Genomic DNA, 26,604 nt, shown 5'->3' on the forward strand with positions numbered 1-26,604 from the left:
CAAGTTGTCAGGTAATTCATTAAGGATTTCAAATACCTGAGCACATTAAATCACTCTGAAGACCGGAGAGGAAACAGAAAGAATTTTACAAGTGACTTCAGGAAGACCTGGATTATCTCAGGTGTGATTTCCCTTAATACAGACAGGCTTAGCCTGGGGGTTGGATTTTCACAGGGGGCGGTGGGGGGGTGGAACTAGGAAAATTTGCCATTTTATTATTAGGAAAAAAGTAGTTTGCATTGCAGAGAAGGTTTTCAGGGACAGACTCATGGAATTTTTATGCAGCTCTTTTCCAGCAACTAAAACTTACACAAAAATAGGAAATAAAGAAAACAGGAAATAAAGAAAACAGGGAGTTATACCAGGGATTAGACAACTCACAATATTAACACCTCTCATGACTCTGTGAGGCACATTTCTATTGAAGAGCATGGCTAGAAATCCCTACAGCTGTGATATCAGCCTCCTTGGGACTATGGGGCAGAGATTCAAATGTGCTCTCTGATGACTACCAAGCAACTTCCACAACTGTTCTGATTCGGCCAGCTGCGGCCAGCTGCCGGGGAGGCAAAGAACAAAACAACTTGCGGTGGAGCATTACAAGAGTTCTTCAAAAATAACCTTCATTCTAACGCCACAGGGAAGGGCTTTTAAATGCAAAAACAGCTTCTGATATTCTTGTTATAAGAAAAAGAGATATTGATTAACATCATAATAAGATCACATGCTACAAAAACACCTTCTTTGAGGTCAGATGCCAACTTTTTTTCAAAGTATACACAAAGGTAATTTTATAATAGGAGAGAGATCTCACGAATGCAACAGTCCCAAATTATCCTATTCAGGAAATATGAGCAATTACATAGGCCTTGATAGAGAAAAATTACATGTTGAGCAAAATTCTGTAATACTAAAAAATATGCTCAATATTTCAAAACGTGTATAAATTAAAGATGTACTCTGATACTTTCTCAAATATTGCTAGGTGAAAGCATTAATAGCAGCAATACTCTACTTTCCTAACTTAACAGTTTTCCCTTGGAATAATATAATTTTATTTATTTATCTATTTATTTATTTATTGAGATGGAGTCTCGCTCTGTCCCCCAGGCTGGAATACAGTGGTGCAGTCACAGTTCACTGCAAGCTCCACCTCCCAGGTTCAGGCCATTCTCCTGCCTCAGCCTCCCCAGTAGCTGGGACTACAGGCACCCACGACCACGCCCGGCTGATTTGTGTGTGTGTGTGTTTTTTAGTAGAGATGGGGTTTCGTCGTGTTAGCCAGGATGGTCTCGATCTCCTGACCTCGTGATCCACCCGCCTCGGCCTCTAAAGTGCTGAGCCACCACGCCTGGCCAGAACAATATAATTTTAAAATAAAATTACATTTTATGAGAAATGTACAAAGAATCACATACAGATATTTCATAATTTGACTTTGTACATAAAAGTGATAATACTGAGTCTCAGAAATATGTTAGGTCTTTTTTACTTACATTGTAATTTTTTAAATTAACAACAATGGTTTCCCATGAGTTACCTACATTTTCATCTGATCTCTCTTACCCAATAAGCACTTACAAACATGCAGTTATATACAATTATTAATTATTGATGATGTACCAGAAACTAAAGAGAACTGATCTCTGACCAATCAAGAATAGGAACAAGTCATTTTCATGGCAAATTTATGTATCATTATTATTTTTAAGCTGAACTGTGAGTCAACTCTTTGCTCTCAAGATGATCCAAATTACAGAATGGGACTAAACAAAAATTTTACAGCAAATCTTTTGTTTTAAAATGGTTTACTAGAAAAGATATCAGGAAGAAATGAACACAGGTGACTCCTAGAACTAATCTTATATCTACTCATCATCCTACTCATCATCCTGACACACAGCTCTGTCTCTTGCCCTTAGGGTCGGGGCACCCAAAGATAAATGGTCATTTCTAAGCCAGGAAAAGGGTGAAGAGCTGCCACTAGGGTGTTTACAGTGAGCCTCTGTCTGTATCTAACATATTGACTTACTACTCCTTCCCTGAGAAGTTAAAAGCAGTCACTCCCATCTTACAGATACAAGAACTGAAACGGCAAGAGTGGAAGCCTCTTTGCATAGCCCACATTAGCTCAGCACTCAGTACTTGGGCACACTTCTAGCTGCCAACAGTACAGGTTGCAAAAGGGAAATACAGATGTAATCAAACATCAGACTTGCCAGGTATGGTCAAAGATAGAGAAAAAGGGACTCAAAAAACAAATCAACTTAAACAAATTAAAGACACTCAGCAGTGTTGGGAAGCGTTCTTACAATTCTAAAGGTACCCTTGGCATTTAATCTAATACCAAGAAAAGCCCATAAAAGCAGTTTACGAAGCAATGCTCAGATGTCTGCCCAGACTTGAGACTCAGAGATTTCCCTTCCAAAAACCACCCATATGGACAGGTAAGGGGGTCAATTTTGCCTGACTCACTGCAAAATAGGCACTGTGACATTAAACTTGTACTACTTGGAAGCTATTTCATTTGCAAAGTTGTTGTCATCAGGGAAGAAAAGTATTTCAAATGGAAGGCAGTGACCCTGAAAGGGTCATCATCAATCACCTGAGGTCAAAGACCTTCCAAATTGTAAGAAGAGGCAGGGGATAAGGAAAAGAGGGTAGAGCAAAGATCAAAAGGCCTTTGATGGGGGCTATCTACCTACACAATAGGACCTGCAAAATGGAACTTCTCTGGAGTTTGAAACTTTCTGGCTTCTAAGGTGAGAGGTTTCAAGAAAGGTTTATCCTTTTTGTTTTTTTAACTGGGGTGATTAATTTGAAGACTCGAGTCAGCAGATGGCAGAAGAGGCCCAGAAGCACAGGTTTCCATGTCTGCCAGTTTCACCGTCCACCTTGGCAGAGTACTAAATACTGTTTTCTTCTTCCAGAGAGAGCACTAGTAGGGGAGAGGAGGGAAGACTCTACCAGCTTTGCAGCTGCCAAATTATAAAGCAGCTGAGCTTGAACTGCCTTGTGATACTGTATTTTAACTGATGTAGAAACACTTTTTTCTTTTCATAGAAGGCAATCACCAAAAGAACAGTTGAGAAGTCTCCTTCGGCCAATGCCAGTGGAAAAGCAGTCAGGGTCTGTGAGATCCTTTCCATCAGTGATGACACTCTCTGCTACTACTTCCATTGCTTAATGAACTTCAGATGGTTAAAGGAAAAGGTGGAAACAGAAGGATTATCTATTTCAGGCTGGCTCAGTGGTGGGAAACCTTGGCTAGAGGGGTGTGTGAATCAACTCCACTGGGTTGAGAGTCAGATGAAGAAAAGGGGCAACTTTAAATCAGGATGAAGCAGCAAGAAAGCTCTACCAAACCCTTGGCTACCTGCTTGACAGACGTTTTTGTGGTATATTCCAGGAATATCATGAATCCTAGTAGGCTTTGTCGTGGCCCCAGAATACCTTTGCCTATTAGCTGGAGAATAGAGTACTTCAAGGATGCAAACAATGTGAGCCTTTCAAAAATTCATGGAAAATGCTTATAAAAATAATTTATTATTTTAAGAAATAAAACATACAACAGAGCACTATAAATAACTTTCAGATTATGGGCTGTTTTGATTAGCCAAGCCCTAGATGCCTCCAGCGTACTCCCATTAGCATGGATAATTGAGAATTTGCTGTATTTCCTTTTTAATGCAGTCTTGCTAATTCATGTCAGGCACTAAGATGAGAAGCCAAACCTTTGAGTATTATTTCACCTTACAGGTATTGAGCGTGTGGCACTAACCTCTATACAGTCCAAAGAAGCCTTCATAGCGTAGCACTTTCTTAAAACAGTCAAAGCTGTTTTTATACATCAGTTCTCCCACAAAAGAGCCAGTTGATCGTTGGTTCTGCATTCGAGTTTTTACAAGATCGATAGGATACACAGCAGTGGCTCCAACAGCTAAAATTAAACAATATCAATATCTCAGAAGAAAGTAAGGTAGGTCAGAAGAAAGGACAAGGTGGTTAAAGTCAAGGAAAAGACTGAGAAAAGAAATGTGTTTTAAATTTTAAATACAGATTTTAAAACAGTACTACCTTTCTTACATCTTTAATAAACAATTGTGGGATTTCATTCAAGTATCCCCTAATAAAAGGATGTCATAGATATTTTAAATTAAGGCACATTGCTACAGCCCAAATTAGTAACCTGCCTTTGGAAGGCCTGATCTGGATAAGAGGAAAATGCCACTTTTAAGTCACTGATCACATGCAGGTATAGGAAAAAGAGTTCCTTTGCTCTTGCCCTACCTCATCAGTAGAGACTGATAACTGGCATTGGGAAAGACTAGAGAAGACTGTCCTTTAACATTTCAAGATGGAAAATCAGAGAAAAGATAATAGGAATAATAAAAGTGAAAATTTTGTTCTCATCCATGACTAACCTCCAGCAACAGAACCCAGACCAAACCTGTAGGCCGACTCTGCAACTTGTAAAAGAACTGGTCGAGCTGAATCGCCTGATGACTTCTGCTTTGCATGCACAGGAATCAGAGAGCAGGAAAACAGGTGATACAAAAGAAGATAAAACAAAAATGAGCATACGTTAATTTTAAACATTAATCATTGGGTGTATCCATGATACAACTAAAATGTCAAAAAAAAGAGTAGGAATGGATTTCATAAGTTCTTATTAATAAAAATACTTTAGTGCTATAATATTTAAAATCAAATTTCAAAATAATCAAAACTATCCTTTGACAAAAATGATAATATAAGTCTATTTTTAAATTCTCGTAAAAAAAAAAATGCACGCTTAAAAACATCAATGAGGGCAGGCACGGTGGCTCATGCCTGTAATCCCAACACTTTGGGAGGCCTAGGTGGGCGGATTACCTGAGCACAGCAGTTTGAGACCAGCCTGGGTAACATGGTGAAAGCCTATCTCTATAAAAAAACACAAAAATTAGCCCAGCATGGTGGCATGTGCCTGTAGTCTCAGCTACTCAGGAGGCTGAGAAGGGAGAATCACTCGAGCCCAGGGGGCAGAGGTTGCAGTGTGCCGAGACTGCGCCACTGCACTCCAGCCTGGGCAACAGAGCAAGACTCTATCTCAAAAACAAAAATAGGCTGGGTGCAGTGGCTCATGCCTATACTCCCAGCACTTTGGGAGGCCAAGGCAGGTGGATCATGAGGTCAGGAGATTGAGACCATCCTGGCTAACATGGTGAAACCCTGTCTCTACTAAAAATAAAATAAAAAAAAAAAATTAGCCAGGCATGGTGGCAGGCGTCTGTAGTCCCAGCTACTTGGGAGGCTGAGGCAGAAGAATGGCATGAACCCAGGAGGTGAAGCCTGCAGTGAGCTGAGATCACACCACTGAACTCCAGCCTGGGCAACAGAGTGAGACTCCGTCTCAAAAAAATAAAATAAAATAAATAAAAACATCTATGAGATATCATTTTCATCAATCAAATTGGCAGGTTTTTGGTTTGTATGTATTTCTGGTTTTAAGTGGCAATACCCAGCCTGGCAAAAGTTGATAACAGGCCTTCTCAAATTTGCCATTAAAGCAAGTATAAATAGAGAGATGTTTAGTAATATACAACTAAACCTTTAAAATGTACGTAACCTCTGAAGTTAGAATAGGCTGGGTGCAGTGGCTCACACCTGTAATCCCAGCGCTTTGGGAGGCCGAGGTGGGTGGATCACTTGAGGTCAGGAGTTCGAGACCAGTCTGACCACCATGGAGAAACCTCGTCTCTACTAAAAATAAAAAATTAGCTGGACGTGGTGGCACATGCCTGTAATCTCAGCTACTTGGGAGGCTGAGGCAGGAGAATTGCTTGAACGTAGGAGGTGGAGGTTGCAGTGAGCCAAGATGGCGCCATTGCACTCCAGCCTGGGCAAGAAGAGCGAAACTCCATCTCAAAAAAAAAAAAAAGTTAGGACAGAAGATAATCATGCATGTAACAAGCTATAAGAATGTAGCACTTAAAAAACATTTGTAGTACTTATTGGAAATTTAATTATTTCCCAAATTTTTGCTCTTTAACAGAAAGAGCAAAAATTTGGGAAATATTCTGAATGTTCAATAATGGGGGACTATAGCCTTTAAAAATAATAACTTTATAACAAAAGCCTATCATTCAAAATGATACTGTAAAAGAATATCTTGATATTAAATGTTCAAAAGGAATTATAAAAGAAAACATAGGCTAAAAAGAGCATGGTAGGTAGATAAGTATTTGTTATATGATTCTTTTTACCTATTTAAATGTTTGAAATATTTCCTGGTAATTTTTTTAAAAACAAATTTTAAGACTATATACAAAAAAGATGTCACTTTTTATTAAAAATGCTTGTAAGATGTTTACATATATATGCATATAAAATAAATACTAACATGTTGCCTCCCTACCACCCAGAGATGCTTAAAACATTTACAGTAGCTAAAACTAGGTGGCTATATTTCAGTTGATTGTTACTTTTTCTCTTTTTTTCATCCATCTTTTCTAAATTCATACTTCAGGTCAGTCAGTCATTGTTTTGTGGTTCTTTGGACCTGACATCCTTACTGTTTTTGATGCCAGAACATTTCAGAGTGCTGCACTTCTCTGTCTGCATAAATAAAACAGTAATTTTATGTCACAGAGAGTTGTCAAATGAGGGTGACATATAGTCAGTACTTAATAAATACCTGTTGAATGAATAAATACATTCAATAAAATTTGTTTTTCAGAAGCCATGATAATTAAAATCAGTGAACAATGAAAATAATCAGCAACCCCAGCTATCAACCCACTGAATTTTAGTTGCTGTCAATGTAACACAATTCTAATACAATGAGATCATTGGGACTCTCCTTCAAAGTCACTTAACTGAAAATAACTTTACATAGAAATATGCCTCTTTAAGATACAAAACATTTCTTCTGCAAATTCTGTGAGTTGTTTCCAATTCTAGCCCTATATAGATGGAAATCAATAGTACCTTCATTTTGACAGACGCATCCAAAAGAGAAGCAATATTTTATTTACACGGATATAAATACGCAATACTTAGAAATGTTCTGGCATCAAAATAATGAGTGAAAATACTCTGAAAATTATAGAGGGAGGGCAGAAGGGACCTACTACCACCATTAATTCCTCTCCTAAAAGACAAATGAAATCCTAGCCTTTTACTTAAGTTTTCCAAAGCCAGAACTGTAGCATGTTCTTGAAATGAGACAAAACTCTGCTCCTTCACCCCTCTATCCAGGATAAACGCTACAAGCGCTGCACAGTGCTGGACAGGCAGTGCTGTGCCCACAGGTGGATGACCTCCCTTGCTTGAATTTGTCAGGCCCACTAGGGTTCATGTAGTAAAAAGCCTATTCCAGGTAAGACCATTGTGAATTGCTTTAAACCTCTAAGCAGCAGCCAATCATTTCCTGCTGTAAATCTCATCAATCTGGTCTAACCCCTTCACGGCCAGTATCAACAAGCACCCATCATAAACTCTCAAAAGCTGCAAAGAGCATAAAGGAAAAATAGTGGGAAGCCTCTGCCAGCTGAAGAGTAGGAGGGATCTAAAAAAAACTTCTCTGCTTCTCTTAATCCCCAAATTTCTACAATAGCTGGTGGCATACAGACGAAGAGATAATCATCTCCTAAGCAGTGTTAAAAATCAAAGGGAAAGGAGAGAGAGCAGTGTTGCTTCCACCTCTGCATGTGATTATACAGTTCTTTCTCCTGCACTCAGAGAAATCGGCTTCCTCTTTTAAGCAAGGCCAGCTGGTTTTCCAGAGGTGCTTGTTAGAATTTACTGAGCACACACCCACTACTTTGACTTGCATGCTGCACACAAAACTCACCACTGCATTTGGGTGGGAAAGAGCTAAAAGGAGGGGGTCCTGGCTCAAGGCCTGACAGTCCTAAAAGTGTAGCCCGCATCAACCCATTGTGGTCACACTGGCGTCTCTGTACAAACCCAGAGTTCCACGCCAGAAACTGTGAAGTCTCACAGGATTCAGAGACGGCTCTGCCTAAAAGGAGATATTTTTCTAAAAACGACACTCGCCTGTGAGTGGATTTGTTTTACAAACACCATGTAAGCACAACACGTGCTATGAAGGCTTTTCTTCTCTAATCCTGATCTACAGAAAGCTGGACAAAAGTTAAAGGAGGAGGTTCCATGTCTTAAGTTTCTGACTCCCACAACTTCAAGAGATTGGGTTCTGTTAACCATAAAATAAAATTTAACATTCCTAAAATTGTTTCCACATAACTTACGAATCCTTTCACAGAGAAAATAGGTCTTAAAGCCTTTAAACTGTAACTCCAGACTAAACAAAATTATCTCATTTTGATATTCAGAAAAACGGAAGGCATGGCAGTTAGACGATGCACTGATGAAGGGCTGCTCCACAGAGCAAAGACGGCTTTCATTTAGCAATGTGCAGCTGCTGACAGGCACAGTGACACCAATACGGGATTCCTTCGTTACATCTCTCAACATGAGACTTCAAGAAGGAAGGAGAAAAGACCTCCTTCACGTTTTCAGAGCGTTAGGCTTCTGGTGCAGTTAGGAAATCACTCCACCTTAGCAAGAAATGAACAAATGCCAAATACCTGTTTATCACACCATTTCTAAGGAATTTCTCTTTACAGCCTTTAAAATTTATTTAGATTTTTGGTGCAAAACAGAAAAATGGTTAAGTCAGATACCAATGTCATAAAGGCAACTGCAAGTGGAACAGAGCTGGGGTATCCTGCTAGGGAAACACCAGAATGCAAGTTTGCTCCTCTTTGCTCACCTGCCTCTGGGCCTCAGCCAGGTTAAAGGGCAGAGTTTCCTCTTCCAGAGGAGCAATCCGTTCAATGTCTGCTAAGGTCATACGTCTGTAGGGGAAAAACAAACACAAGGAACAAATATACCAATTTATTACAATTTACATTATACAATTTAAAAACATTCCTTTTTTCATTTCCCATATTTAAAATATAGCCTTCAGTTTGGCTTCTTTTTCTCCTGAATGCTGCCCTCCTCTTACCCCCACCTCCTAACCTCCTTTTATTAAGCTAATTCAAAAAAAAAAAAAAGCCAACTTACCCCCTTGGCTCATATAAATCTGCTAACCGAAACAAGATGTCAACTTCCATGGGTGTAACCTGACCAAATTTCTGAGCTGCCAGAACAAACTCCTCTATATGGAAGAAAAATTAAAAGGGAAAGATTCAAGAAGAAATAGCCACTAAATTCAGCATTAACTCAAGGCACTGGAATGAGTGAACATCACAAAATTTTATTATCACCATCAACTGCAGAATTCAAGTCAATCCAAATAAGGTAAGAATTTTTGCAGTTCTTGCATTTATTTGGAAAGAGTGTGCAGAATATGTTCTTGAACACATAGCTTAAAAGCTTGGTGTCATCTGATGTTATTCAAATCGCCAATCAGGGAAAATAAGGAATCATATATGAAACTTCACAAGCATAGGTCCCAGGAGGGGAGGTTATATTAACCTAATTAACTGGTTAAATTAGGATTATTATTTATATTAATTTAAGAGGTTATATTAATGAAGCTGTGGAATTCCTAAGGGAATTCCGATTTCTTTTTCTTTTTCTTTTTTTTAGATAGAGTCTTGCTCTGTTGCCCAGGCTGGAGTGCATTGGTGAGATCTCAGTTCACTGCAACCTCCGGCTCCTGGGTTCAAACGATTCCCCTGCCTCAGCCTCCCAAGGAGCTGGGACTACAGGCGTGTGCCACCATGCCCTGCTAATTGTCTTAATATATATTTTTTAGTAGAGATGGGGTTTCACTGTGTTAGCCAGGATGGTCTCGATCTCCTGACCTCATGATCCACCCGCCTTGGCCTCCCAAAGTGCTGGGATTATAAGCATGAACCACCGTGCTGGCTCTGACTTTTTTTTAAATCCCATTACAATACTGATAATATCCTGTTCCAAGCTTACAGATCAACTTACACTGTCACCAATACAACTTCATGGAATTTCTCATACACATCTGAAGGCTTCCTTAGAGGTTGCCAATTTAGCTTAAGTTGCAGAAAGATTTGAAAATATTTAAGAAACTTTACATGTTTTCCTTATTCAAAGGATGTCTTCAGTTTCTTTCTTTCTTTATTTTTGAGACAGCATTTTGCTCTTATTGCCCAGGCTGGAGTGCAGTGATGTGATCTTGGCTCACTGCAACCTTCGCCTCCCAGGTTCAAGCGATTCTCCTGCCTCAGCCTCCCGAGTGGCTGGGATTACAGGTACATGCCACCACACCCAGCTAATGTTTGTATTTTTAGTAGAGACAGGGTTTCACCCTGTTGGCCAGGCTGGTCTCAAACTCCTGATCTCAGGTGATCCACCCACCTCGGCCTCCCAAAGTGCTGGGATTTCAGGTGTAGTCACCACGCCAGGCCCAGTTTCTTTAAAACTTGGTGAAGATTGTTTTGTTTGCTTTTGTTTGTCTGATCAAAGGATGAAAACCACATGTTATCATAAGGTTAATATGTGTCAATGGGACAGAAAAATCATAAAGTACTAGTTGCCTTCTTCACCCTAATAATACACCACGATACTTGCAGGCAAGAATTCAGCTATATTCTCACTCACCCTTAGTCACTTCGACATCTTTCCTGTTGCCAGCCAGAGTGCTGTAGATCTTTCTAATGAGTTCCATGTTGTTAAGGAGCGAATTAAATCCATTAAAATAGGAGAAACTAACTTGATGGGATGTGGTACCTCCAGCAGCCTCAAATAAATTGAAAACAAAAGAGAAGAAAAATATACAAAAGATTTATAGATGATTCAGAAGTACACACATCTAATACTAGTTTGAAAGTAATCAAAAATGCATGTACAAGAAGAAATGACTACAAGTATTTTTCTTTAGCATTAAAAAAAGCTATAAATGATGTTTAGAAGTAACTGCAACTAATCACGACCAGAACTTGTATTCTCCATACACAATCCTAAAAAACTAAATAAATACATGTGTAGGATTATAACAGGACTAGTAGTAATTTAGAGTTCAAATTTCAATTGGAAATGTTTTATAAGTTGGTTTATTTCATCTAATGAGCAAATCTTAAAGACTTAAACATGCAAAACTATAAGTACATATGCACACACGTGTGTGCTTATGCATGAAAAACTGTATTATATCAATGCAAACATACTATGAAAAGTGGTCAATCTAACATTAATATCAAGACTTGTCAAGTTACTTATAACCAGTAATAAATAATCATTTAGGTACAGACTTTACATTGGTGGGATTTCTAGCAAACAAGCATATTATGGTAAAATTACGAGATGCCATATACTTTCATGGGGGTTTAAGACTAGTAAAAATTCTGATAATCAGAATTTTTAAGAAACCATATTTCTTCACAAGGGACAAGGGAAACAGACAGAATGTCCATTATGAATCAGACTTCAGTTTGGAGTTTCAAATTCTATCCTTCCCTAACAAGGCAAAATATTTTTATTAGGAAAGCACTTCTTTATAAGGTAACAACCACATAAATCTTCACTTAGTAATCATTTAAAATAGCTGACATGAAGGTTTAGTATGGAGCAGAGAAGGGGGCGCCCAAGACAAGGAGTTAGATTAACACAGTGCCAGAATGGAAAAGGCCTTGTCGGAATGTCATGTCTCCAGAACTAAGCACTCGGGGGAAGACAGGAAACTGAAAGGCTACTCTGAGTTCCTGCCTATGGTAAGCACTGTGGGAAACCCACATGATGGTGAAAACAGTCTTCTCCCTGGGATTAACAAAAGGACAGTTACCACTGGGTACTGGTCCTAAAACTGACTTATTACCAAATCACCCAGAAGCTTTACAAAATTAGATTCTAAGACCTCATTGTCTATAGATGGTATATGATAGGCCTAGAAGAGATCTCAGAATCTGTAGTTCTAATAGTTTTTAATGGTGATTCTGGTGCTCCATGAGTAGGGCTTAAGAACCACCACCACTACAGAATGTTGCAGGACTCCCCAGGGCCCATGAGGGAAGGACAGCAGCTGACACCGGGGCGGGGAGGGAGGCTCCATGAAACACAACTGCAGGGCTCTGCTGTCACATGTACCTTTGTGGCCTCAACACATACATGGTGAAAGGGAATCTAAGGTTTAGAGTTTCTGTTATGCTAACTACTCTAACAAATGATATACATGTGCACGACTTTTTTTTTTTTTCCTTAGAGCATCTAAGAAGATTGGCAAAAATAGGCACTTGATATACTTCAAAATCTAAAGCAAAATTAAGAGATCGCAAATGTTTTTCCTTTTATCTTTAACCAGTTAATATATTTCTCGAAGATATTCCATATTACCCAGACAACAAATTAACCTGCCAACCAAAACTAGCCAAAACACACTCTGAGTTTAGTAACGTATGTGATCACATTAAAATGTTAGTGTTTGCAAGAGAAAAAAATACTACATAACTTATAGAATTGTTTTTATAATTCCTTATTTACTGAGTTAAACCACTTCATTAGGGCAAGTTACGACTTACAGCTACTAGACATTCTTCTACAAAAGGAGTCAAGACATGGGGGCGGATGGTGACCATGATGTCTCGGAAGTCAATGGCTGTGACTCTCCCAGTCCTAGCATTGTCCCGTTGCACAAAGGCTTGCTTTGCATGCTCCAGTTGTATTTCCTACAAATAAAGAAAGTAAAATACTTAATTTATGCTTCTCATTTAATAATTACTACAAATGACAGTTCATTTTAAAATCAGACTGAAGAAATAGAGATTACATCTTGATCTAACAAGCCCCCATCTGCCTAATAGCACCCCCAAGCTACTGTCTCCTTCCAAGAGAAAGAACTTTGCTCAGACCAATGAACATGTCTTGAGAAAGTGCACTCCACTTGACTCTGCTACCCAAAGAAACCCAATCACTTCCATGCTCTCTAGAGTCCATGAATACAAAGAAAATGAAAACCGGAATAAAGTTTGGAAGGTTCAAAGATCTGGCCCAACCCAGCTTAGGTGATGCAGATGATCTAAGGAAAAACACTGCCAGGAACTTTAACTTATCTCCAAAGAAAAGAGAAAAGTTCTTAACTGCAACCTGATACACAAACACGTGATGTAACAATAGACAGAAAAGAGTGGTGGTTCTTCTCTGCTATTTCTCCAACACAGGGTTTCTCAGCCTTGGCATTATTGGCATTTTAGACAGGGTAAGTCTTTATTATGGGAGGGCTGTCATGTGAACCCCTATTCTCTTCCCACTAGAGATAAGTAGCCCCTTCCCTCCAAGGTCATAACAATCAAAAATGTCTCTAGATAGAGCCATATGTCTTGGTTAAGGACTACTGCTCCAAGTAGTTGGATGGTATGTGGATTAGGGGAAGTAAATCTGTCGTGGTATCATTGCATATGTTTAATTAAAATTATCTAAAGACAGAACATCCAATCACAGAGCTCTGTTGCTATTCCCAGGGGATAAGTGTGTACACAAAAGAAAACATAGCCTCCCATCAAAACTCATTGTGCACCATATGGGAGGAGCATTCTTCCTGCAGAGAGCATATTATCTTCCTCACAACACTCTGCCCATTTCCCAAATGGGCCCTTGGAGTGACAGCTAACTTCTATGCAATTGAAAAGTAACATCGGCCAGACACAGTAGCTCATGTCTGTAATCCCAACGCTTGGGGAGGCTGAGGTGGATGGATCACTTGAGCCTAGGAGTTCCAGGCCAGCCTGGGCCACACGGCAAAACCTCATCTCTACAAAAAATAAAAAAATGAGCCAGGCATGGAGGTGCATGCCTGTAGTTCCAGCTACTTGGGAGAATGGGGTGGGAGGATAACCTGAGCCTGGGGAGGAGGAGGTTGCAGTGAGCTGAGATCATGCCACCACACTCCAGCCTGGGTGACAGAGTGAAACCTTGTCTCAAAAAAAAAAAAAAAAAAGAGGGAACACCAATACGGCTCTCAAAAACTTCAAATTATTTGAATAAAATGGAGGTTTTTTAGATGATATTAAGGAAATAATTTTTAACTTTAGTGAGATAATGACATCATATTTATTCAAGTTATGTAAAAAATAATTGTCCTTATGAATTTGAGGAAAACTAAAGTGTAAGGGAAACAACTTGAGTCTGGTACTGCTTTAAAGTACTCCATCTTCCTTTCTTTCCCCAGAAAGGCAGGGAGATGAAAGAAGAAATATGACATTTGCAATAATGGAAGCCAAATAACAGTTGCATGATGGGTCACTATAGTCTTCTACTTTTGCAGTTTGAAAATGTCTACATTAAAAAATTTTAAAGACAAGACATTTAATAGTAAGAATCAGAGTTCTTATCCACTTAAAAGAATCTCCTCATTTGTAGCCATCTGCTAGTTTCGAACCAGCCTGTCTCAGCTGAAGCTCTCTTCTGGGATCCCAGTCTTTCCAGAGCCTCCACCACTGGCACCTTAAATGGGAAGCATCTGTCGGCCCTCTGTCCTCACATCTTCTCACTCTACTCTCCTAGACAGAGTGTTCTCTCCCTTAAGCCCTCAAGGATTTCTTAAAAACTAAGTAAGGCTTAACTCCCATATTCAAATCTCACTCCTTTCTGCTGGACCAGAATTTCTGTTTAGAGAATATATCCAAGTGGGTATCGTGTAAAGGACGTAGAATGACACATCACTAACCCCCTATTGTAGATCCTCCAACCCAGTGCTCAATCCTGGTTTCTCTTCTATGTTCACAGCTTAACTATTAGGCACGTAGTTTTATCGGCCACCTCACCTAGAAAGCTGTCATTCTGAATTGTTCAAGCTTCCTTTCTCTCAGAGTAAAGCAGTTACCAAATTCTGTCCCTTAGGCCTTTGAAAGTTTGCCCAAATGTACCTTTTCCTTTTTGTTCCTGATGCTATTGTTCAGGCCTTCCTCAGACCTCACCTACATTATCACTGACAGTCAGTGGTTCTGACTGTCAGTCTGGAACTTGGGCTTGCAGTCTGGACCTCTGTGGTCTACCATGCACACATCAAAAGTTGCTTTTCAGAATTAAAGACCTGACCTCCCTCTCCCTCTATGGAAATCTCCAATGACCTTTCATCATACAGACCCTTCTCTGAAGTAAGGCATACAAGTCCCCAGAGGAACTACTCTTAGCCTCATCTCCTACCACCCATGCCCACCCCTGCTAGACCTGCCACACACCTGGGCTTTTGCTCACATTGTTCCTTCCACCTAGTGTAGACTGCGGCCCCTTTCTCCAGCTCCTGAAATCCTGCCACTTCCTTTAAGCTTAGCTCAAATGGTACCACTTAGGCAAATATAACCAGGCCTTATAACTAGAAATAACTGATGTCCCTTCCGAGGCCCCCTGTCTGAATATCAATTATAAGACTTGTCTTATTTGATCTTACATCATAATCAGTTATTCACATTCCTGCCTTTACACCTACCTTACCAAGGAAAAGACAGTATATCCTGTTGAAGTCCGTAAACATCTATTTACATTTATATATGCAGCTCAGCAGAATACTTTAGATATATAGCAGGTACTCAATAAATGACAGGCATACTCATCAGTGAAAAGTATTGTGTAAAACCAACTGAATGAACAAATCATGAGCTATTGAACAAAGGGAGGTTCTCCATATGAGTACTTCCAATTCAGGAATAAAGAAGAAACCAACCGTTAAACACCCTGTAGTGAAAAATGACCACAGTATGTATTCAATGGAAAGTAAATGAACAGTCTTCTTTGAATTACCAGACCCATTGCTAAAGCTTGCATTAGCCAAGATTACTCTCAACAATAGCAGAAGGTATGTCCAGCGATTTACCATTTTCCCTAGTTTATAACTCAACATCTTAGGGATCCTCAGACAATTATACCAAAAATGGCATCACTTTCTCTGGCAACTCCATCTGCTCAGAAAGCAGGAAGTCACAGTGCTAAGACCAGCCTGTCCAGAATTCCAGATTGGGAATGGATGCCAAGGTGGGGGCTGGTGCTCAAGTAGCAGGACAGGATATGCACCTGTGATGAGGACAGTGTCAAAGCACATCCTGTGCCCACGCTTCCATGATTAAACATCTACGAGCAGGGACCCCGCAAGCTGGAATAAGAAAGTCATTTTAAGCCTGATGATGAACAGCTTGAGATTACATTTCCAACAGCTCTTAAAGATTGGGGGCGTTATAAGTTCCACAGAGAACAAAATGCTAGATCTATGTAGTTCTCTAAATAGTAGGACAGAGTGAAAACATGCAGTTAGGTGGCTCTCCAACTTTAAAAGCAGCTTTCTGAAGACGTGGGTTGCTTTCTGAAGATCATCTGTTTATGTCGTGACTGTTTCTTCTTCCAGGTGAAGAAATGAAACCATGACCTCAATCAATACGACAACCAAGCAATAGCAGTTAGCGAGCATGTATTATGCAGCAGGCACTGCTATAAAGCATTTTACAGGAATCAATTCATGGAATGCTTACTGCAAGCCTATATGGTAGGTATTATTATTAACCTCACTATAGCAGTTGAACAAATGAAAGTCTCACTGACAGGAAGCAGTAAAGCTGGAATTCAAGCCTCTGCAGTTCTGTCCCCCAGCCCCCAATCTACCCATGCTCTTAATAACTTCTCTTAACTGCATGGGGAGCCTCAGACAAAGCTACTGTCAGGAATTTGATTAAAAGATAAATTTGACACTAAGAAATCTTAAAAGCTGTGGAAAGATAAAAACTCAATTTGCATTTAATGCTCTAGATTTTACTGTTGCCTATTTTTGTGGAAAAATAATAAAATTCCCTAAAGTTTTCCATTAAGGCAAAGGCTTCAGTACACCCAGAGCATCAGGACTGTTTCACCAATAGTAGCAGAGACCAAGGAGGAGAGAAACCAAATCTAAAAGGCCTTCTCCTGGCCTCACTCACTTTTTGCTCTCTTTCCCACAGCCCCAAGAGACAAAGGAGGAAAAAATTAAATCAAGAGGCCAACGGGAGCTAACACATAGATTACTCCATAAATATGAAAGAAATATGTGGTCTTTGAAATAAATGACCAGGCTCACTACTCATGGTAGAATGACCTAAAATTGAAGCTTCTGGTTTGCATCTCAAAAGCTATTTAATGAAAATCTAATTGTATGCTATGGCTTCTCAAGAGAATGACAGCTCCTAGATCTGAACCCAGAAGGGATAAAACAGAGACAGAGAGCTTTTAGTATGCATGAAATATAGCATATACAAAATAATATTTATTTCTAAAATTAAGGGGATCAGAAGTAAATAAGTCGTCTGTGCAGAGGAGGAGAGAACAATATGGGCAGTAAGCATTATATTTATATATTTAAAAGTTAAAAGACTATCACGTAAAAAAATATTAGGCTGGCTATTTCTTCTGAAAAAATGGAGAGACGCTATAGGGGTCAGAGTTTAGTACAGTACACAGTAGAAGTCTTTAACCTATAGAACTATTCTGCAGTAAAATGGGCTACCTTGAAAAGTAGCAGGTTCCCTGACATCAGAAATACGTGTTCAACCACAGGCTGAGGAACACATGTCAAAAATTTTACCTTATCTTTAATAGAGGGAGTTATGGAAGCCATACATTATGATGACAATATGAAATCTGGAACAGGCGTGGGTACAGCGCAAACAGAAGTCACGACACTGCTACTCAGGAGAGCTCAGGTCATTGTTTGCATCTTAGAGCCTCAGATTTTCTTCTACAGAATAGGCACACCACCACCTACTGTGCAGGGTTGTAAAAACCAGAGGTCATGCATGACAGGCATTTAATAAACGGTGGCTTTGATTTTTGTCTAGGTGAAAGGTTTAAAAACCTCTAAAGTCTCTTGCAATATGAAACAGTGGTTCTGCTCAATCATTCTGAACTAGCCACAGGAACAGAAAAATGAACATCAGCCACGATGGAGGATAACAACAGCAGAATGCTTCAACACTCAGTATACACCGGGGCTATGCCAAGAACTTCAAAGACAGCATTTCACTTAAGCCTCACAATAATTCTGTGAAGTAATGATTATTATCATTTTACACAGAGGCATCTGAGGTTCAGAGAAGTCAGGTAACTAGCCTAAAGTCACACAACTAAGAAGTGGAAGAGTTAAGATTCAAAGCAAAGGATGTCAGATTTTAAAACTAAGATTCTTAACTATTAATTTATGCTGCCTCAGGCAAAATCGTAAGTAAGGGCCATAACTAGCTTTGGACAGGTAATAGGAAAAGAGATTTTAAGAAAATTTTGATGATGACTTGAATATATAAATGAAGGAAGATATATCTCAAAAATCGTCATTTTGAATGATGGGGAAGATACTCTACCGCAAAGGAAAACACTCAAGGGGAAAGAGATGAGGTGGTTGACCACGATGAAAAACCTGGAGTGAAGTGAGTTTCAGTTATAAACAAAAAGTTAAGAGATACACAAAAGAAAGCTGGAGGTACAGGTAGAAATACAGATCTGGGAAATTTAGATAACAGGATTTTAGAGAAAACATCACAAGGCGAACGTTTACTAAGTTATTAAGTGCATGCTATGTACCAGGGACTGTTGCATTTTCCCTGCTTCATCTCTTTGAATCCTCTCCACAACCGAGGTGGTTCTACCATCTTGTTCTGAAGATAGAAAAATCAGGTAAGAATGAGCCAAGGGTGACACGGGCAAGGATGAAACTGAATATGCATCCAGGCAGTCAGCTTCTGGAGCCATGATCTTAACCTACACAGACTGCCTGTTCCTTTCAGAGGGAGCCTACCAAAAACCAGAAGAAGAAAAAGATGATTGTAGAAATAGGTGAGATCCCACAGTGCATATAAAGAGCAGGCAGACAACAAAAATCAAACTGATACCTAAATAAGTGAGTAAGAAAATAAGACAGAGGGCCTGAAACCTTGTAGCAAATCCAGAGAGCTGAGAAAATGAAGTGTGTCTCTAAAGAGAGCTCTGAACAGTACCTGGCAATGGGTGCTTACTAAATGCTGCTGCCGAAGACAGTTACCAACTAAAGACAAATGGTCCTTCCTATCACCTAAGGCCAGAAGGTCTAAGAGCATGAGCTCTGCAGCTATCTCTAAGGCAGTTCCACTCAAGTACATGAAAGGAGGCCCAATTTGTCTTTAATATGTGCCAGTGAACTATTTTCTGTTCCCTCTATTCTGGTGCATGATGATTAATGGAACAGGCTTTTATTGCAGCAGTTTCCAACTACTTCAACACACCGATTCAGACTGCTGTAGAAAAAAAAAAATCAAACTCTTCAAAATTGCTAGTTGTACAGAATAAACATATATAGGGGTTACACCACTTTAGGTCTAACATTCGTGCTTCTAATAGTCCCAGGCCTGTCATTTCCTTAATAATCTCCAATTTTCAGGTGGGTATATTTTGAAGGTAAAATATTCTCTCCATCTCTATTCAGACATGCAAGTTTGTGCTTTAGCCTGAGAACAATTTATCAGGAACAACAACAACAACAGCAGCAATAACAATAAAAAAACAAAAAACCCAGCCCCTCAAAACCAGCAGAAGATCCAGGTGATTTATATTATAAAGCCAAAAACACCAAAAAATATATATATTTTTTGAACCCAGGTTAATTTGCATTTTTGGGTTTTGAAATTATAACAAAATCTAAAATATTAATAAAAGCAAAGAGTTAATAAGGAAATTATTCAAAATAATTCCTTTTTAGACATGGTGATAGCAGAATTCTAGGCAAAATGCAGCTAATTATCAAAACAGGAAACAAAAATGTATAAAGACGATTTGCCTAAAAAATACCATATCATATTTAGTCCAAACAATTTCCATATTACATCACATATCAGTACCTGTATACTAGTTTGCATATAAAGATCCACTTTGTTTTCATAATCTATGCTAATTTGAAGAAAAACATTCTAATTAAAATGAAGATCCACATATTTTTTAACAAAGTAAAAATGAAACATAGTAATAAAATAGGTAGAGAGATAAGTAGTCACCATTCTTAATTGTGTTCTATTTGCACCTCCCCCCGACCCCCCATTTGGCCATGCAGTCAGAGTTTCAGAGTTGAGGGTGAAATTTCATCCCCAGTTCACTGGGTGGGGCCTTTAATTAAAAGGGTCTTTGGAAGCAGTGTCACATGTGGCTTGGCATACGCTGCAACACCTTGGTAGAAAAAAATACAGAGCTTTTCCATCTCAATTTCCTTGCTCTTCTGATTTAACATTAAACTTCACAGTGGGTAACAGCTGGGGAGATGCTGTATAGAGTGCTAATTTTTACCAGGATGTTACTGTAAAAGCCTGCACAACAGGCTGCTCAACAAAACAGCAAGCTAACACCACAGACACAACAGCACAATGAATCCTGATTTCCTTTGCCCAGAGAGTAGAAAGTGTGTGCTGTGGCTGGAATGTATCCTGCATCTTACTGTCCAAGTGACCACATCTCTAGTTACTCATCACCAAACTAGCAGTGGCTTCCATTTGGACACAAAACAGAATCTCAACTAGTGGAAGAGTTGAAGGCAAACAACAATAACGTGCTCTACTCACTAGTTCATTTGAGAACACCAAACGATGCTGTGTTTATGAAACAGTACCAAAGCTACATCATAGACCCCCACCTGATACAACTTAGAATCAACATAAAAAGCATTCACTTAGTGAAAATGAAAATACAACTGTGTTCTTGGGCTACTAAAAATACACGGTCGGGCTGGGCACTGTGGCTCACGCCTGTAATCCCAGCACTTTGGGAGGGCGAGGCTGATGGATTGCTTGAGGTCAAGAATTCAAGACCAGCCTGACCAACATGGTGAAACGCCATCTCTACTAAAAATACAAAAAATTAGCTGGGCGTGGTGGTGGGCAGCCTGTAATCCCAGCTACTCCAGAGGCTGAGGCAGGAAAATCGCTTGAACCTGGGAGGTGGAGGTTGCAGTGAGCCGAGATCACGCCATTGCACTCCAGCCTGGGTGACAGAGTGAGACTCTGTCTCAAAAAAAAAAAAAAGAAAAGAAAAAGAAAAAAAAATTCATGGTCTAGATACTTTCACTACTACAGACAAGACAAGTTGGGGGACAAAAGGGAGGGCAAATGGCTCAGATTACTCAAATCTAAGCAAGGACTTTGTTATTTGTCCACTTATGTGTAAAGAATTTTGGCTTCAGTCAGTTCTACTACAAGGGATTACTTTTTATGAACACATGAAATCGCTTATTAATTCTAAAGCTAGAAAATTGGGGTTGCCATGGTTGAAGGTATGTTTTGTTTGGTGGTGGTTGGGCGGGGGTAGCAGCAATTTTGTTTTTAACATATATAGTCTCTTGTGTTGAAATTTTCGCCTTATACCAGGATGTTATGACAAATAGAGTAGCAAACTGTAACTGATGGTGAGTATAAAGCCAAGACCACAGCTGACTAGCAGCAGCGAATCTCTGGCTTGTACAGGGACATGTGGCAACTACCAACACCTGGGAGCAGCAGGCTTCTACAGTTCTACTCTCTAGGGCTCAGGATCTAAATAACCAAAATGTTCATGTTACACAGAAAAGAACTGGGCTGACTTCTACACTGTGCTGACCAAGAAGCCAAAATAATGGTTAATCTGATTTCTTAAAAAGAACCAAAATTGTTCAGTTGCATTACTAGCATGGGTATTCTTTGCCATCCAACCAGGTTACCACAGGACTCGTGATGTGAGGACAAGGATCCTTACTAATATGAATGACCAGTCTGGGATGCCAGACACAGCTTTGATCCCCAGGTTCTATTCCTAGCTCTATTTACTACAATTCATGTCTTTGGGTTTCATTATCCTCTTCCGGCAAAATGAGGACCAGAATAAAATTATGATAAAATACTCACGCCCTTGTGATTAGAGTTCTCTGTTGGGTCTGGTAACCTCATTCTTAAACTCTACTTGATGAGAAGACATTAGATAGGATTTTTAGCCTCATTCCCTCTCAGGTCAGCTATCCTGTCTCTTGGCTAGCCAATGGAATCTGCAACCTCAAAATCGGGCCTCTCCACCAATTCAGAGCTTTGCAAATTTCTGGATGATGCTTTTAGAGCAATAGGCAGATGACCCCTAGAAACAGAAGAAATTTCCTAGCTACATAAAATGCAGAACAAAATTCCTTCAAAAAGTCCAAGTATACAGGGGCTGTAGGTAGGGCTCCTACAGTAGATCATCTCAACATCAAAGAACTGAAAAGAGGCGGTAGAGCCAATACACCAATATACATGTGAACAGCTCTTACATATAAAGCACTACTCTGTAGCCCCTCCCTGAAACCTCCTCTTCTTCCTACGCTCCCTATTTCAATGAAACACCACCATCCTCCCACTAGCCCTAGCCTAAAACCCAGGAGTCAACACTGAGTTCTGCAAATCCTTGACTGTCCACGTCCCATTAAATCATGAAGTCTTTGTCTGGCCTATCCCTGTAGGTTCTCTTGACTCCATTTACTCTGGCCCATCACTGTTACCATCCGACCGAGACCAGTTGTTTGACTTTTGGGTTAAAAGGTAACCAACTGGTCTCCCTCTCCTTGGTCATGTCCCTCTCCATTAGATTTACCACACAATAGCAGAGTGATCCTTCTGAAACACAAATCTGATAAGGTTTGCCTCGACAGGCTTCCCATTAGTCTTAGGATAAAGAGCCGAAAGTTTACCTTTACCCATTCGGGGTTGCCTAGTCCAAAGTTTGCCACAATGTGTTTCCTGAACCATCCAAAGCATTGCAATTCAGGATGCTTATTGGAAAGGCAGCTTCGTAGGCCCTATTCAGCACTACTAAATTTGAGTCTTGGGTGGGGAGTGGGTGGAGAGGCCTGGGACTCTGCATTTTTAAGTAAGCACCTCAGATAATTTTTACACTAAAATTTGGGGGAAAAAAACTGCCAGAGATTTAGAAAAATTAATTTCAACTTCAAATCCACCTGTCTAATCTTGAACAAATCCAGAACACTTCCTTAGGCTTCTGTTAACTCAGCTTTCATAGGGAAACAATGCCAACTGCCTTACTTAGCTTAACACCTAAGGTGACTGTAAGGACAAATATTAATACAAGTACAAGAACTTTCTTAGCTGGAAAATGCTATATGAGAGGTAGCTAATAACAATGTTGTTGTAGTTAATAGAAATACTGAATTTGGTAGTAATCCTAGACTTTTCCATCCTGAGATTGGAACCACTGGAAACTCCTATGTGTAGACTGTTATCAAATTAAAATAATTACGTGTAAAATAAATACCCAAGATTATAAAACAGTATCAAACAAAAAATCCTGGAAATGACAGTACAATGCACCCCTACTAAGAACTTGTTGATGATCACATCTGGCAATTAATGGGTAGAGGTCAGGAATGCTAGATGTTTAGCAATGCATGACTGGGCACTGCCATTCAAATGCATGGTAACTTCTAGGAACAGAAAATAGCTATCTATAGCCTTAGGCCTGGAGACAGTGCAATAGAGTAGGAATAGCAATGTATTCTTGAATTCTTCACACACCTGTCATCTGACTGCAGAAGTTAAGCTCTAGAACAGCTGCTCTTTACCACTTTTTTGGGATACTTCTTTGGAAACATAATGAAAGCTACGGGCCATTTCCCTGGAAAATTACTGGGAAATGCAAAATTTTACCATAGAGTAGGTTTATTCTTTTGCATATAATAATAGGTGATAATGATAATTACCTTTTAGGGTATTGGGAGGATGCTATTATCAGAAACAGAATATTTAAAAGCACTTTGTAAATTACAAACATCATACAGATACTAGTTATTGTAACTTTTTTGAACGTGACTCAGTACTGACTACACAATAATTTGGCAGAAAAGTTTTAGAAACCTTTCTTTCTGTGCCCCCAAGCGCCTATGACATTCACCCAAAAAAAAAAAAAAAAAAAAATTGGCAAAGCAGGCTGGGCACCGAGGCTCATGCCTATAATCCCAGCACTTCCAGAGGCCAAGGTGGATGGATCACTTGAGCCCTGGCATTGAAAGTTGTAGTGAGCGCTAATGCACCACTGCACTCTACTCTGGGTAACAGAGTGAGACCCTGTCTCAAACAAAAAAAAGAAAAGAAAAAGGAAAAAAAAAGTTGGTAAAGTATCTAAGTACCTGTCATTAGGGTTTATGCCACAAACCTTTAAGGGTTTTTGCTACAAAACAACAAACTCACAGGGCAAACATTTTATGCTTACTTGTAGTTGCTCCTTTCACACTGTCAGGTGGATATACCCAGATACAATTTCATAAGATTTTCAAATTATGAGTGTCTCAAGAGTTACAGTCTCTGCACCTTTCAACCCTGTGCACAAGTCCTCTCTTGACAACCCGACATGCTCAGCAAATATTTGCTGAATTGGATGGTTTGCCCAACATGAGTAATAATCACAACACACAAAAAATACTGAGTTTTATGTTAATACTATTTATTTATTTATTTTTTGAGATGGAGTCTTGCTCTGTCATTCAGGCCTGAGTGCAGTGGCCTGATCTCGGCTCACTGTAGCCTCTGGCTCCTGGGTTCAGCGATTCTCCTGCCTCAGCCTCCCGAGCAGCTTGGATTACAGGCACACGCCACTACGCCCAGCTAATTTTTTTTGTATTTTTGGGGGTTTCACCATGTTGGCCAGGCTACTCTCAAACTCCTGACCTCGTGATCCACCTGCCTCGTCTTCCCAAAGTGCTGGGATTACAGGTGTAAGCCACTGCCCCCAGCCCGTTAATACTATTTATCAACTGCAGTTCCATCAGATATAGAATAGAAAAATTTCTCCAAATTACTTTCTAAAATACAAATAATATTAAAATCTATTTTAAATCTAGCAGCTATAAAATCAGAGCTTTGCTCTAGGAGCTGGGAGTAGATATACGTGGAGAGGTTTATAGACTATTTTAAAATACACATACATACCCACATATAAAACTGTATTCACATTCACACGTACCATCATTCATGAAGTTATATGGAGATGAAGTTAACTGTGCATTAAGAAATACAAGCAACAGATGTAACAGTATAAATAATGGGGTAAGAGAAATGCGACCCCACTCCCTGCCAAAATCTTTCCATTCCAATGAGGAAGAAGACTACAGGAAGGAGGCTTTGTATCCCTGCCACTTGCTTCGATGCTACTAGATGCAAAGTTTAGATCAGTCAAGTTTAGCTCAAATAATATCAAATTGACTTACTACTTGCAAAGTACAAATCAGTCAAGTTTAGCTCAAATCATATCAAATTGATTCACCACTTTATGACTTTTACAACCAAAGCACAGAAAAGGACAGAGCAGCTCACCATGTAAGCAATGCCCAGGACTGTCAACACCTTAGCGGGTGGGGGACCTGTCCAGACTCTACACAGATAAACACATGACCCAGGTAAGATCCTCACAGCCACATGGTGGTTTCTCAGAAACTCACACTTGCTTAGATATAGTAAAACATTTATTAAATGACAAAAAAAAAAAAAAAAAAGGAAATGCAGAGAACTATACTGCCCCACCAATCACACACATGTATACACAATACATAAGCACAGGTAATGTGCTGGCTGGAACCAACCTGAGCTACCTTCTCGGGACCCTCAGTGGAATAGAGGAGTGCTGTCTCTACATGCCACACAGGTTCCCTGAAATCACAAGCACTTTTTGGCTGTCCCTACAGCTGCTCCCCTTCCTCATGATGTGACAGGTAGCAGCATGCATGGTGGCAGCTCGTTCACATTTCAAGCAACCAAGCATCTGCCTTCACAGCCTTGGCATCAGCCAGGAAGCTGGTGCCTGCTTCTGAGTCCTGCCCTAGAGCAGAAAGGCGGATACCTGCCTGACAAAGCAAGAGCCTGAAACACAGGAGATTAAATTCACTAATATCTTTAAGAAGTTACCTGCATCCAGAAAGAGCCCAAAGGAAGCAAACAAAGCATCTGAAGTAGAGGTCTGAAGCTCTACCTGCATTCAGAAAAGAGTTCAAATGAAGCAAACAAAACATTTGAAATGGAAGGAAGAAAGGAACCCAATGGCAGACATTAAAACTGGCATTCAGGTAAAGCTTATCATGGTCCATCCATTAATTCCTGTAAGTCTGGGTCTGGAGTAGGACACAAAGCAAGGCCCTGACTGAGATCATTAACCACTATAACCATTATAATCTAGTAAAAGTTCAGTACTTCTATTCTGGCTACAGAGACAAAATCATCCCACGCAGGACACTGTGGGATGTTTCCATTTACCATTATAGAATGAAGTCAAATTTAAGTGAATGCCTTACAAATTGTTTAGAAACATAACCATAATCCCCGAGTTATTTAATCCTGGACTCTGGCTTCCCCGTATCTGGAGGAAGGCCTAGAGGCTGCTGTGAGCAGTTGAAAATCGACTCAATTCAGTATAATTGACACTTGCTTAGAGGAGGAAACACGATCATCCTTACTACTGCTAACATCCTATTAAGATTAAAAGTTAATTAGGCTGTGTTCCATAAAGTCAATTTGAGGCATTCGTCTCAATAACATTATTGTAATTATTCCTCATCAAAATGAATACCGCCTCCTACAGCACAACGATGTCCTGTTGAAACAGCAGCAAAAATCCAGCAACTCACATTACATTCTCCATCTGAGT

At 39.7% G+C, this 26,604-nt stretch overlaps 1 protein-coding gene across 2 annotated transcripts in view; it reads right to left on the minus strand.

Annotated features, from left to right (window-relative positions):
* The window catches only part of SLC25A13 (solute carrier family 25 member 13), a 199,993-nt gene that overhangs the window by 67,481 nt on the left and 105,908 nt on the right, over positions 1-26,604 (minus strand). For both annotated transcript variants that reach the window (XM_010356270.2, XM_010356271.2), the window contains 6 exons: positions 12,507-12,653; positions 10,594-10,732; positions 9,076-9,169; positions 8,780-8,864; positions 4,425-4,509; positions 3,782-3,940 (listed from right to left, as the gene is read on the minus strand). In XM_010356270.2, the coding sequence (XP_010354572.1) occupies positions 3,782-3,940; positions 4,425-4,509; positions 8,780-8,864; positions 9,076-9,169; positions 10,594-10,732; positions 12,507-12,653 (709 nt within the window). The remainder of the gene's footprint in view (positions 1-3,781; positions 3,941-4,424; positions 4,510-8,779; positions 8,865-9,075; positions 9,170-10,593; positions 10,733-12,506; positions 12,654-26,604) is intronic.

This window comes from Rhinopithecus roxellana, chromosome 6, assembly GCF_007565055.1.
Source record: "Rhinopithecus roxellana isolate Shanxi Qingling chromosome 6, ASM756505v1, whole genome shotgun sequence".
In the NCBI taxonomy this organism is placed as follows: domain Eukaryota; kingdom Metazoa; phylum Chordata; class Mammalia; order Primates; family Cercopithecidae; genus Rhinopithecus; species Rhinopithecus roxellana.